Source organism: Pezoporus flaviventris, unplaced genomic scaffold, assembly GCF_033815535.1.
Source record: "Pezoporus flaviventris isolate CSIRO_AGI_PZ_B2104156 unplaced genomic scaffold, CSIRO_AGI_Pfla_v1 ptg000007l, whole genome shotgun sequence".
Classification (NCBI taxonomy): domain Eukaryota; kingdom Metazoa; phylum Chordata; class Aves; order Psittaciformes; family Psittacidae; genus Pezoporus; species Pezoporus flaviventris.
Genome location: NW_026892555.1, coordinates 19,762,735 through 19,777,578, shown reverse-complemented (window position 1 = coordinate 19,777,578; position 14,844 = coordinate 19,762,735). Strand labels below are relative to the sequence as shown.

The 14,844-nt window shown below is 36.1% G+C and overlaps 1 protein-coding gene across 39 annotated transcripts in view; it reads left to right on the top strand.

The window, feature by feature from the left end:
* RIMS2 (regulating synaptic membrane exocytosis 2) overlaps positions 1-14,844 on the top strand; it is a 457,644-nt gene that overhangs the window by 74,530 nt on the left and 368,270 nt on the right. For all 39 annotated transcript variants that reach the window (XM_061447907.1, XM_061447901.1, XM_061447897.1 and 36 more), the window contains one exon: positions 6,429-6,639. In XM_061447907.1, coding sequence (XP_061303891.1) covers positions 6,429-6,639 — 211 coding nt within the window. The remainder of the gene's footprint in view (positions 1-6,428; positions 6,640-14,844) is intronic.

The window sequence follows — 14,844 nt, the reverse complement described above, 5'->3', positions numbered from 1 at the left end:
GTTTCTGAATGTGCTAAAATAAAGTAGATTCAGTGATGTGACTTTATCTGTAGTTAAAAATTTATTTAGGGTCATACCAGATTAATTAATTAAGTCATTATGACATCGGGAAAAATGCAGTGAGAGGAATATTTGCTATTTCATGAGGGAGGTCAAATAAGCTGAACGCAAAATGCGGTATAAGCATGAACTGGAAACTTTTGCAGGAAGCCCTAGTAAACTGGGAAAAGAGAGAATGGAGCCAGGGCAGCCTGAAGACCTCATTTTGGACATATCTTTTATTCCTTAAAGTGGCTTGTCCGTGTTCCCAGCAGCAGAGAATATGTGGTGCCAAACGCAGTATCATTTAGCAACCTTTAGCACTCCTTTCTTGCCATTCTCATAGCCGTTTTCCTTCTATTCAGCATTTCAGGCACTGTCAGTGTAATTAACTCTAGTTTTAGAGTACATATACTCACTTAGAATAAAAGTATATGTTTTTTTTTACAATAGTTCTTTCAGTGAAGCTATCTGAAAACATAATATCCCACATGTGTGGACTGCAGTAACTTACCTTAACTGTGTCTGCGTCTTTTTAACCTAGGATTCAGATTTTGTTTGTCATGTGTTTTTCATGTGAATTCAGTTAGAGTGTTGTATTGGTAAAGAAATAGCATTTTTTTAGTGTGAATGAGGTTATTCCTGTTGTAAGTAAGTAGGTAAGTCTTTCACCAGGTTCAGGTCTTTCTTATTCTGTGATTACCCTATTTTTTAGCCTCTTTAAAGATCACAGAATCCTAAGGGTTGGAAGGGACCTCAAAAGATCATCTAGTCCAACCCTCCTGCAAGAGCAGGATAACCTAGAGTACATCACACAGGAACTTGTCCAGGCAGGCCTTGAATATCTGCACTTAAAATTTATCCCTGTTCTCATATATCTGTTCCTATTTCAGGTTAATGAATATCACATAATAATTAAAGTACATATTCCTTAACATGTCAGAGAATAGGAAACATGAAAATCATGGCTTTTTTTCCAGTTTGCTCCATGTGGATGGAGCTAACTGGACATGTCTGGTTTGTCAACATCCCTCATGAACTGGCAGACCCCAATCTGCAGGTGCATGTTGCCAGTGCCAACTAAAGGGGAAATGTAACTTCCCTTTATCTGCTGCTTATAGTCTTGCTAATGTGGCCCCATATGTAATTTGTCAGATTTGTTATGAGAGCACACACTCCGCTGGCTCATAAACTGGTTTCTGCTCTGTTTCCCAGGGTTTCTTAGCAGCAGAGCTGATGTTCAGCCAGTTTCCTCACCTTTACCAACACGTGGGGTTATATGTGTAAGAATAGTATCCATTCGGAAGAGAAGTGGGTGTACTCGGTGACAGGTTAGATAGCACTATTATAGAAAGTGTTAAGTATAGTAAGTACAGTACAGGGAAGAACATTGTATGTTACCAGATAGTCACTGCCACTAGACAGAAAAATCGTTGAACGAGCAGGCTTGGCAGAACTTAAAGTGAACAAACCCTGTTTGAAGCCTGAATTCCAGCCACATCCGTGCTCCCCACCTGGGAATAGGAAGAGGCATGAGCTACAGTCAGTAATAAAACTTTGAGAGGAATGTAGCCAGGAAATAAGAAGTAGCTGCTACACTTATATCTGGCCACAGCATCCTGGATACTTGCTTAGCAGTCCCCTTCTAGTGGCAGATTTTAAGCACCTTTGGAAATTTCTGAGGTGTTTAAGAAAATTTTTGGAAGTCAAGAATGGCTTTGGAACTTCCTGCCAGTATTAAGGATTTTTTGGTGTGTCTGTGTAAAATGGTGAAAGTTTTGTGGGCGTTTCTGGAGGACAGGAGAAAATGAAAATTTCTGCTCAAGTGAGAAACGTCATGCTATTGAACTTGCTTTTCTTACTTGCCTTTGGCAGCAGCTCATGAGATGCTCACAGATTGCTGCTTTTTGATTGATGTTGAATTTCTCATTTCCATGAAGGTGTGTGGAACCACAAATAAGCAGACTTAAATTAATTCCATTCCAGAACAAAGCAAGTATTCCAATAGAAACTGTTTCTTGACCTTGACAGAGCAATCCAAGCTCTTTCAAACGGTTGCTTTTCGCACTGGAAAGTCTTCTATGTAGCTGTTTTGGATATAGTGTTTTACAGTACAAGAAAAGTCTTGACTAATCATATAAGCCTCATGTACTTCACCACTGTAACTTCCTGCAGGTATGAATGTGATTTAGGGATCTCATTCTCACAAGAGATGAAAATGAGCAGAACTTAAATATCAATTTTCCAGCCTGATTTTTGTTATTAGGTTTTTGCATAAACTCATACCAACTTCTCCTTTTCCTCTAAAATTTATAGCAGGTATTAAAGTGGATACTTATATTTTTGGAAACAATGTGGAAAAGGAGATTTTGCATCAGTACAGAGGGCATGTGCTATTGAGGCCATTGTCAAAATACACATATATAAGGGTTAAGATATGAATTGTTGAGGTTTCTACGTAAATGTTCTGTTACATAGTTTGATGTAATTATCTGGTATTTTAATCATGAAAACCCTTTCATGCCTAAGGATAAGATTTGTATTATGGATAAGCATTTGGGCCTAAAATGCAGCTTATCTGCAGAGCCTGTTTTTTCAGTCTCACAGCACAGATCTTGGCCACTTGTGTTAAAAGAGTAACTCACTGGAGGATAAGAGCTAGAAATTGTAGTCTTGAGATACCCAAGTTCAGTTCCACGCTCTGAAGTTTGCTTTGAGTACTTTTAGTTCCCTGGTAACTGTATTCTTGAGCCCTCTTAGGCAGCAATGTTCTGAGTGCAGACAACTTGAACAAAATGGAGTTTTATTTGCATTGCGTTTTCTGAAAAATATGTTATACAATTTTTACTAAATTTATTTCAAATACTGTGCTATTCTAAATGCCTCATTATCACTGCATGCTGTTAGTTTAGTTTTTGGCTTAAACCCTTGCAGGCTAGATGACAAAAAAATATGATGATTAATCTGTAGAATAGATCAGAATTTTTTTTAATGGACTTCCTAAAATGAATACTTTCTATTTTGTTTCAAGTATGCATATTCAAATTGTTCTGCTTACCAAGTAGAACATACATTGTGTGTAACTGATTATTTAATAGATTTTTGTCTTCGGTGTTTAATTTTTTCTGACAGCTGTCAATACGTGTAATATTTTTCTTGGAACAGAAAAAGGTAATAACAAACTGTTTTGGCAGGTGATAAGTCGCTTGCTTGTAGAGCAAGGATTTTAGAAAACTACCCTGTATAACCTTGAAAAGTTTATAGTTTGAGGCAAAAGTTGTGACCTTTACATAGATTCTTGTTCCCAAGAGGAAATAAAAGTGAAATTATTTCAGTACATGAGGCTTAAGAATTGGCAAAAGGCTTCCTTTTTATGCATCAGTGAGACTGGTAAGCAATCATACTAACAAAGGCAGTAGATTATAAGGAAGCCACAAAACTGAATGAAACCTAAAATAAACTTGAAGTTCAGCATAGATAATATGCTTTAAATGAAGAACGCAATGTTTGGCAAAATTAAAAGGCAAGCAAGGTCTCAGAGATTATATGTGTTACTGTTGGAAGTGGGCCAGAGTAGCAACTACCAATTATATACTGTTGTCAGTGTAAAACATTGAAATGTGCCAGGCTTCCAGATTTCCAAATTTTGTTCTCAATTTCATTCAGCTGTTTCTTATTAGTAACTTGGGTCCTGCCCCATTCTACCAAGAACAGTCAACAGTGAACTCTTTTTGAACCAGTGAAAAGGTAGAAGACCTCAATTACCCATGGCTCCACAAATGCCATTTGAGTCAATGACAACCCTTGTGACCTTCCTGTGGAGGGCCAGAGACATGACCCCTCGCACTGCTCTGCTTCAGGCCAAAAGGTTTATGCATGTGGGGGAGAAGGGCTGGAAGCACGAGAAAAACAACTGCTATGTCCTGAGGACAGTGTGTGGATTCAGAGTTGAGCTCAAGTGACAAGAGCAGGTAGAGCAGAAAAATGGCACATAAGCAACATGAAGTAACCCTGGTTTCCCTCTTTCTGTAGAAGGTCAGTGGCAGCTGAGAGCTTGAGGCATCATTTTGGTACATAGAAGAAGAGGCATGCCTCCAGCCTCCTAGCTTGCCTGATGGAGAGAGGGAGCTGCCAGTTTGTTCCTACAACTTCTCCGTGGTATAATGTAAAGGTCATTCATTATTAGGGGAGTTGTCCTGAAAAAAAAAAAAACAGAGCAAATCCCAGCAGTTATATCCATATGTGAATATCCATGTGTCCTGGGTTCAGCAGTTGCAGTCATTTTTTCTCCTTAGTAGCTGGTGCAGTGCTGTGTTTTTGACTTTCGGCCTGGGAGCAGTGCTGATAGCACCAATGTTTTTAGTTACTGCTCAGATGTTTAGAATGACCAAGGACTTTGTGAGCCTCATGCTCTGCCAAGGAGGAGGGGAAGCTGGGAGGAAGCAGAGACAGGACACCTGACCCAAACTGACCAAAAAAGTATTCCATACCACAGCACGTCATGCCCAGGATGTAACAGAGAGTTACTTGGAAGGGCTAGGCACTGCAGGGTGGGAGGAGGTATTGGTCAGTGCTTGGTCAGGGTGGGGTGAGTTATCGGTTGGCTGGTGGTGAGGTGATGTATTCTCTTCCCTTGTTATTTCCTTTATCATTGTTATTATTGGTGGCAGCAGTAGTGATTTGTGTTATACCTTAGTTACTAAACTGTTCTTATCTCAACCCATGAGAGTTGCATTCTTTTGATCTCCTCCCCATTCTTCCGGGAGCAGGGGGAGGGCAAGAAGGCGGGGAGTGAGAGAGCGACTGCAGGATTTATGGCTGACTGTGTTTAAACCACAACACCATGGTAAATACTTGTTTGAGATAATTTTTAACTGACTTAGTGTATTTGTTTTGGTAAGAGCCTCTGACACTTCTGAGGAAATAACTTTGTATGATTACATTATCTCTTAACTATAGAAAGTATATATTTCTGCATTAATGAAATTGGTCTCCCAATCCTAGGCTTCATGTGTTAATAACATCATCTCAAGAATCTCTGGAAGGATAACTATAAAGAAAAATAATTCTTGCAGTTTCTTTTTTTTTTTTTTTTTTGGCTTAGTGTAACATTTTAATGTTTCATAGAAAATTCCTCATTTGTGGGGTTTTGCTTGTGTCTGTTCAAGGGGCTACAAAACCTGCTCATGTTGGATTAATAAATTTTATCTTGTTAAAATTTACAGTCTCTATTAGCAAAATTAGGTGAGTTGAATTCCATGCTAAGAATGTAAAGGTCACTGTTTAGACCCCCTTAAATCACAAGGATAAAACCAGAAGAGAAGTCAAAATTCTTTTCGTTTTCTCTTTGTATTTGTATCTCTCGCTATCATATGCTATGTCACATTTTCCATCTTTTTTCAGCAGCTATGGGAGCTAAAAGATTGTAACTTCTTACAATGAAAATTAGATTTCCCATGACATCATTTACCTTCAGAAATAGGAGCTTTGAGAAGAAATTTGTATTATGGAACATGAAATGAGTCTTTAACTTTGGTCATATTGAAACAGTTTTAACTATCCTATATGGGAAGTTGATTATTGCAGCCTCAGAAATGTGAATGAAGTAGCATGCCTGAAATAATTGTTGCAGTTCTGTATGCGCATGGCAGCTGACTATGTCTGTGCTCCTAGTCCTCTGGAAATGGAATGTAAAATGTGTGTCTGTCTTAAACTACCATCGCTGAATTTTACCCCTAAGGTAGTTTTCTACCTTGTATTTAGCGTGAGATGCTAGTACGTATATAATAATATTAATGGCTTAAATGATTTATAACTTGTTAAGCCGAGGTAACTTGTTACAGGCTTGCACCCAGTGCTTGGAAAGTGATTGAAAAAGCATTTTAGAATTATTACTCTGTGCAATATTGTTGGATGAAAGAAGATAAGCTGTATCAACAGCAGATATGTGCATCTGTCTGGTAGAATTAGGTAGAAGTACACTTGGGAGAATAAATGAGATTTCTTTTTTTTCCCCTGCTATTAACCAGTTTAAAGTCTAGTGCCATGGGCTCTTGGATCACTCAGCCCATGTTTCCTACTGTGGTGTTTGCAGCTAACAGCTGGCCACATCCTAAACCAGAGTTACTTCTTGTTGTAACAGCTAGACTGTGTGCTGTGTATTATCAGTATTGGGCCTTCTCCTAGAGTTTATTTGTAATGAAAAAAAATTTTTTTAATTCTTTTTTATTCTTGAATGTTACACTTCTGGAGCATCATAAATTAAGTTTATTTGCCTTACTGCAGCATTTCTCTATGATTTATATTTTGAAAGTGATTGCAGATTAAGGATTACAAAGTGTTTGTGGGCTTAAATAAAACAACTGTTAATGATCTCTTCTCTTCTGCAGAAAATTGCATCAGCAGTTTGAAATGTATAAGGAGCAAGTGAAGAAGATGGGTGAAGAATCTCAGCAGCAGCAGGAGCAGAAGGGTGATGCCCCAACCTGTGGCATCTGCCACAAAACAAAATTTGCTGATGGCTGTGGCCATAACTGTTCATATTGCCAAACTAAATTCTGTGCACGCTGTGGAGGAAGAGTGTCTTTACGGTCAAATAAGGTATGGAGTTATGAAAGTTTAGTAACAAGCTTCTCCTACTCTGTATCTCATTCATTGCTTATGCATCCAAATCATATAGCTACTGAAACGGATTTCCTTTAAGGTGGTAATGATATATACTTTAGTGCCTTGTAAGATGTCTGTCCTAATTTCAAATAATTGCTATTTGCAGGTGGATTTGTGACTATGGCTTTTAAGTTAATACATGCCATTTCTACTAACATACTCATGAAAGCAGAATGCTTGGATTAGAGGATTGAATTTCTGTATTGGAGACAGGGAGGTATATCTAGTGATCTACTGATGCCAGTATTGAGATGCCAACTATTACAAGTTAGAGCAAAGATATGTTTCTTTTCTGCTTGCTCAGGCTCTTCTGTACAAGATTATTTTAAAATTAGTTTTAACAGAATCTGTACAATCTATTATGGAGCTTTTAAGTCTTTCTGTTATACATATGCACATATATTATGTATATCACAGATTCTTAGAATGGTTTGGGTTGGAAGAGATCTTGGGCAGGGACACCTTCCACTTGATCAGGTTACTCAAAGCCCCACCCATCCTGGCACACCCCAGCTTCCAGGGATGGGGTAGCTGCAACTTCTTCAGGAAACCCATTCCCGTGTCTCACCAGCCTCACAGTAAAGCATTTCTAAAGAATGTCTAACCTAAATCTACCCTCTTTCACTTTAATACTGTTCCTCCTTGTCCTATCACTACATGCCTTTGTAACTGATCCCTCTTCAGATTTCTTGTAGGCCCCTTTAGGTACTGGAAGGCCGCTCTAAGGTCTCCCCAGAGCTTTCTCTTCTCCAGCCTGAACAAGCCCAGCTCTCTCAGCCTGTCTTCATAGCAGAGGTGCTCCGGCCCTCTGATCGTCTTTGTGGCCTCTTCTGGACTTGCTGCAACAGTTCTGTGTCCTTTATATGCAAATATAAATATGCTTACAAATGTAAAAATATTTCTGGAAAAAATTAAATGCACTAATAATTCCGAACAACAGCTAGCATACTGATGTTTATTGTGTAACAAGTAATCTGATTTTTTTTTATCTAAACAGCAATCCAAATTTTTAAATGTTGGATCATAGAGTAAAAAATTCAGCAAAACTGAGGTAACGTCAGAAAACATAAACGCCATAAACTGAGATCAGTTTATTCAACATTTTAGAGAAAATATTCATATCTTATACAGTATCTTTTTCAGATTCTGATATATACTTATAGAATATCCATGACAATTCTTGAGGTATCTTATGCTAGTCTTCTGTGGACACACATCTTTTGTAAAACAATCCAGTAATGTAATAATTGAATAATTATTAAGATAATAATTTTCCAGTACAATTTATTTCTATAATTCTTTTTTTTTTTGCATAATATGTTCATTGCAATCTGCAAATTTTATCTTAATCTTTTGAAAGGTAGGAGACAATAGTATAAATGCTATGTATTTCTTTGTCCAAAACAGAAAGGTAGGTTTAAATAAAGGACTAAAGGTTTTTATTGACAAAGTATAAAATGATCTGCTGTTTCCTTTTGATTAAAGTAACTTAGATTATGTTTAAATCTCTCAAAATAGATTTTTTAAGGTAATTTTAAAATGTCAGTAAGCTCACATATTTTTTTTTGTTTTGTTTTGTTTCCTTTTTTTTTTTGTAACTAGATCACATTGCCAGTAGTAAGAGATATAATAATTTCTGTCTTAGTTTCATCTGTTTATAAAAGAGAGTCAGGATAGATTTAAGTCATTATGTCTACATACTTAAAACCATAGAAAAATTACATTAGGAGGAAGGCTTCATTTTCTAAGGAAACTTTCCGATACATAATTCAGACTGTCCTCAGGACGGATCATGTGAACTTGGCAGATATTTGTCTGACTTCTCTTGACAGATTTCCAATGAGATTCTTCCACACCTTCTTATGTTATTTGTTCCACTGCCTCACCATCCTCATCATAGAAAGTTTTTCTTACTGTCTAACCTAAATCCATCTTTCTGTAAGCCGACTTCTTCATTCAGTATTATGAGTCTGTTCTGCAGCTCTTCTCAGCTGGTGTTTTTTCTACAACTGCTGATACTTTAGTATGATAAATAAACTTTTCTATCTCTCATTTATTTCTGTTGTAGATAATTTATGAATATGCTGGACTGAGCATCTCTAGGCAGATCCCGTGTGAGGCTTCACTGGTGATACTTCTCCCTTAAAAAACCCTGACCATTTATTCATTTCTTCTTATCTTTGCATTGCTTGTTTTCTCATGGATGAATTCATTCTTATTCCATGGCAGATGAGATACTTTAAAAGACTGGAAGCCTAACTCATCAGTATGAATAAATCTCATTTACTCACGTTCTTTGTGAATCCTTGAAGGAATTATAATACATGTAACAGAGATTAATTCCCTTCATTAAAGCCATTCTCACTTTTCCAAATTGAATCATAATTTATTCATATGCTTGCTAATTTTATTCTCTATTTTGGTTTTTAAAAGTCTGACCAATGTGGAAGTCAGACTCAGTAATTATTCAGCTGATCTAACAGTGAAATTCCTAAAAAAGAAATAAATTGGAATCATATTTGCCACCTTTTGTTTTTCTTGTCAGTGAGAGACTGTATTACAGTTAATAGATGTTTTAGACTTGAGATCTTTTACACTGAATATCACCTGATATTAAAAATTTACTTTTTTTTCTTTTTTTTTTTTTCTTTTTTTGACTCACTTTACAGCTTTCTTTCTGAAATATCAGTTTTAACTATATCCTCTGGTTCGTTCTGCATAAAATAGTGTTCTAGAGTAAGTATCTCTCTAACCATTTTGCACATGAATACAAAACATTGAATTCCAACAGACTGGCAGTCTCTTATTTATTATCTCTTTTATGCCTGTACACATTATTTCATGAAAATAATTTATGCTCTACCAGAATTCATCAGAATTCATTCCCTTCTGTTTTCCTTAATGGGTATAGCTTCAGTTTCTTGAAGGATAACTTCTAATAGCTTCCTGTTTTAACTTTACTAGATTTTCTTTGTTCTTTGTGGACGTTTTTTGACAGGTTATATATGTCTGCTTTGGGCCTTATATAAGGTGATTCTTTAACTGTCTGCAATGTTCTTTCATAGAGCTGTTTGATCTGTTTGTGAACTTTTTCATAATATCAAATTTCAAGCCACGTTCATGCCATTTATACCAGATTCTGCTACTAAATAGTTTAGCACAGAGCTACATTAGCGGCATGCATCTCAGATGATGTAGAATTGCAAAGAACTCTTTCAAAGGTCACAAAGAAAGAGGACTACTGCTTACAGAGTTCATGGTCGTGAGTAGGAGCAAAGCATGAAAGTGTTCGATTGTTGTCAGAGCATTAGATTAGATTCTCAGAATGACTAGATGATTTATTCGTTTTTTCAGTTTAGTTACAGTGCCTGATATATAGGCATTAAAATTCAGTTCAGGTTGCACAAAAGTTATCATTATGTAGAAGTTCCTTCAAGATCAAAGGAATAAAACTGATAATGGTGGTAATGCTGCTTCTGTACTGCTTATTATCTTAGTAAATGGAGTATTCAGTCAGGATGGAGGCTTGAATTTCATGGGACTAAGGGACCTTGAACTTTCTTCTTTTAAGTTTATGAACAATTTCAGATGGGTTAAAACTGAAATAATAAATAAATAACATGACAGCAAGTAGTAGTTGCTCTTAGTAATATAGGTGCCACAGATATACAAAATATGCTACTCTTCTTTTCTAAATTATGTTCAGATTTATATAGGGGAATGCACACTGAGTGATGCAGTAGATAGAATGAGGTTTTTGCAGCTGAGAAATTTTCATGCTAAAATATTGGAAAAATACATCTTCCAGATAGATACAACACAGTGTGCACTGAATATAAATTTTCAACAGCTCAGAATGCCAGTTCACTAAACCAGCATTTCAGTTGTAGAGGAAGAAAACAATACTTGTCTGAAAACTTGATTTGATGCATGCTGACTACCTCCTTTCAGTGTGTTTGACAACTTACTATCACTTGCAGCCACTGAAACATCCTTCTTCTGTCTTTGAACATAAAAAATAAGAAATTTTCAGTTGTCTTGTAGGACCCAGCATCTACATGCAGAACTTCGAAGGTATAAGTAGGGAACTTCCCTCAGCTCCCTCTGGTTGTGTGAATGCTTTGCATTCTGTTTATTTCTGTGGGACTATGTCTGATTTTCAGAAAACCATCAAGTTCTTTTTGTTGAATGGTTCTAACTTCAGGACTTGCAGTGTGACCATCTGAATGGAGTCAGAAAACAAAATTTTGGCAGGCTTGTGCTAATGCATAATCCATTTCATTTTGTTGACAATTGGCAAGCACTGAAGAATTAGTCTGCCACAATCAGAATTTCTAAGTTGCTAGGATTTGGGATGAAGTCAGTGATTTCCTATCCCGTACAAATAAATTGGTCCTTAGGAGACATGGTTTGATTCTGCATTTCTGTGAAAAAGACATGTGACCTTGCAAACTTGAGGAAGGGATTTCTCTAAACCAAGCATGTTTTCATTCTTGTTTTTTTTTCCTCCTTCAGTTTAGTCCATGTAACACCTGTAAAATCTGATAACAATTGTATTAATCTTTCTGGAGAATTTCAGTACAAGTACCTCTGAAAGAAAGTCAGCTGCTGAATTATTCCAAAGACAATCTCTAATTTAAAAGTTGTAAATTCACAACTGGCAGTGGTAAAAGTTATTCTTCTAATTGGGATGAATTTCATAGCTTAGTCTCTTCATGAATAGAATAGTGTTTTTATTATCAAATATATTAAAGAATTCCAATTCAAAATCTGGTCCTGATTATAAGAGAACAATGTTAAGGCCATAGTGAACATCTATGATTATTATGACATCTGGAAACAATGATCAATTCTCTATTATGTGGGGTGAACAGCCTCTTTATTCTTTCAAAAGTTATACTGAAAATCAGTTTCTAGCTACTATACTAGCTACACTTTAGCTAGTGTACACCACGGTTCTTAGTGCTATTCTTTGTACTGCTATGAACTCCAGAATGTTTCACAGCAATGTGGGGGAAGCAGCTGAGAAGCTGGAAGGAGTCTTATGTGTTTAATAAAGCATGATGGCTTGCCTTGGACTTCACGTACCTTCACATATCTTTATATTTCATAGCCTGTTCTGAAAAGATACTCTTCATCCTGGAGGTTATTCTACATAGGTAGTTTGTGTGAACCGAGTCTTGATTACTGTTATGATAACAGTATTTGGAGTCAAAACAGACTCCAAAACAGGCAGGATTTGGAGTTTTAACTGCCCTTTCTAAGGGCCAATTTTGGGGGTTACTGCTTTATGTTGGAAAGCTTATTCTTGTGTGGTGAAGTGTTTGAGACTCTTCATTAGGCCGTTAATTTCTGAGAAAAATCTCTCTTAATATATAGTTTGTAAATATATATACATATATTATTTTAATTGTTGCCTAAGTGGTGCTTGATTTTCACTAATATAACCTGAGGTTTTAGGAAATGTGAATTGTATGTTCTCCTTAAAATGTTAGGATGCATTTAATTTTATCTTTTCTGTGATTAAAGTTAAGTTTGTTTTTTGGAAACTCTTGATCTAAACACAAATTAAGATTTAGCAAAATGAGACAGTTATGGAATGGAACAGAGTTACCAGATCAATATTTATGAGCCAATGATTCCTAACATTAGAAACTCATGGCATAGGAGTAGTTATTAGAGAAACTGTCTCAAAACTCTTCAGCTGTCATTTCTAAAAGATACAGAAGTGTTGTAGTAAGATTTGTTTCTGCTCTTTATATTTTTTATTTCTGAGACATCTTTATTTCTGGTTTGTGTGTACACTACTTATGTAGTCATCTGAATTAACTTTTCCTGTGTGAATTTACATATTTTCTTATGTATTATGGTTTTAGTCCTCATAGGTGTTTTAAAAAATCCTTGTATCTTAGCTGATAAATACTGAGTGAAAAAAATAGAACATAATTCATAGTATGAAGAGGTGCAGATCATCTCTGTATTTGCAGAGACTATTAGAATAATTAGTAAGTAAAATTTTCTACATGTTATGATCACTAACAATTTGGTTAGACTGGAATACTATGTTAGAAAAGCATAAAAGTAGTCAAAACAATGGATAAATAATATTAGTCATTATTTTTGGAATAGAGATAAAATTGGAAAAGAAATCCTAATGAATGGCAAAACAGTGTTTAAATACATGCAGATGTATTTTATGTAGGAGAAAGTCATATAAAAAGTGTAATGAAGTTATATTTTCTTCATGAGTGAGGAAAAGTCACCATAGAATAATTGGGGTGGAAAGGACCTCTGCAGGATATCTCATCCAACTTCTTGCTGAAAGAATGTAGAATTGCTAAGTTTCCAGAGGGCCTTGCCCACTTTTGAATCTTCAAGTATGGAGATTCAGCAGCCACTCTGAGCAACCTATTCCAGTGCTTGACCACTCTCATGATTAAAAACAGACAAAAAATGTCCTTATATCTAACCTGAATTTCCCACATTGTAAGTTGTATGTTGCCTTTTGTCCCATGCTTCAGTTTGTATCCTTGAGGAGAACACTACAAACAATCCTAATTGTCATGAAATGAGAAAACTATGGGTCCTGTATAGTGAAAATTACAAGGAAATAATACAACTTCTAAGCATCTTCTTGAAATATTATAGGCCTTATTTATAGTACATTTTAAAATTTCAGGGATAGCGGTGCATTGCAGGATATGAAAAAAAGAAGTTAAGTTATTAAGACATTAAGAACTGTGCTAGAAACAGGCAAACCTGCTCTAAAGAATGGCCAGCCCTGGCACACATAACCGTGAGCTAAGTTATGTGATAAAAAAAATCAAATAATATAAAGATACATTTCATCTCAAACTTTGTTTTCTTAAAATTTTGCCCCTTTAAAAACATTCTGTAAATTTTAACCTCTTCTTAATATTTGTATTTTTCATTCATTATTGATGGCTTTAAAGATATTCCTATTTTCTAGTTTGAAATTTCACTGTTTCCCATGTTTTTGTGAAACCTGCTACATTTAATTTTTTATTCAACTTAATGCATTTAAAATCTTTGTCATGCCCTGCTTTATCTACTGTGTCTTTTTGAAGTTTATTTAATTTTCTCAAGTTCTTTTGTTTTAACATTTTATTTTAATTGCTGTCTGCATCTTTAAAGTGGGGAGATGGACTATTCTGACTTAATTGCTCTTCTGTGCTGTTACTTACTACCCTTCCTGCAGCTGTGAGACATTCACTGAGAAAACAACCTCATCAGGCATTCACAGTTTTAAAAATTTCTTAGCCTTTGTGCTAAAACTACCTTCTTATGGGTTATGCTCCTTTTGCAAAGAAGTGTATATTTCTTCAGCAGTGAGGATGAGAAATCAAAGCACTAAATGTTTCCATTTAAAACATCTATGACCACTGCTGCTCTTATTGCAGTAGGACAGAAACTCCTGCTAGTTCCGCACACAGAGTGATAACGCTTAGAAGTCCTGTGATTTAGATGGCTTTCAATGGTATTTGCTATTTGTATTAGTGAGAATGCCACTTAACCCCTCAGCATCTTTGAAAGCACTTTAATCTTTTACTACTGTACAGAGGTTCATAGAATAAGATGGGTCATATGAGACCTGCGGATGTTATCTAGAGCAATCTCCTGCTCCAAGCAGGATTAACTTCAAAGTCAGACCAGGTTTTCAGGATCTTGTCCAACTGGGCTGTAAAAATCTCCAAGGATGAAGAATCTGTAACCTCTTTGTCAACGTCTTTAAGTGCTTAACCACACTTGTGATTTTGTTTTTTTTTTTTTTTCTTATATCCAGTCCAATCCCTTGATTGTTGCATTTGGTCCGTTAGTTGTGCATCTTCAAGAAAATTCTGTCTTTGTCTTCCCTACAGTTCACCTTCTAGTAGCTGAGGAATGCAAGTAGTTCCCCTCTTCCTGCACCCTTCGCTACTCTGACCTTCCTTTGGCTAAAAAAGCCTGTCTCCCTTACTTCTCCTTGTATATTGTGTGCTTGAGTGTCTTGAGTGTCTTGGTTGGCCTCTGCTGTATTCTGTCCTGTTTTACCTCTTGTATTGTGGGGGGAACATAAAACTTCTGTAAGAGCAGAGGAGCACAAAGTTACATGTCACATAGGTATCTGAACAATAAAGC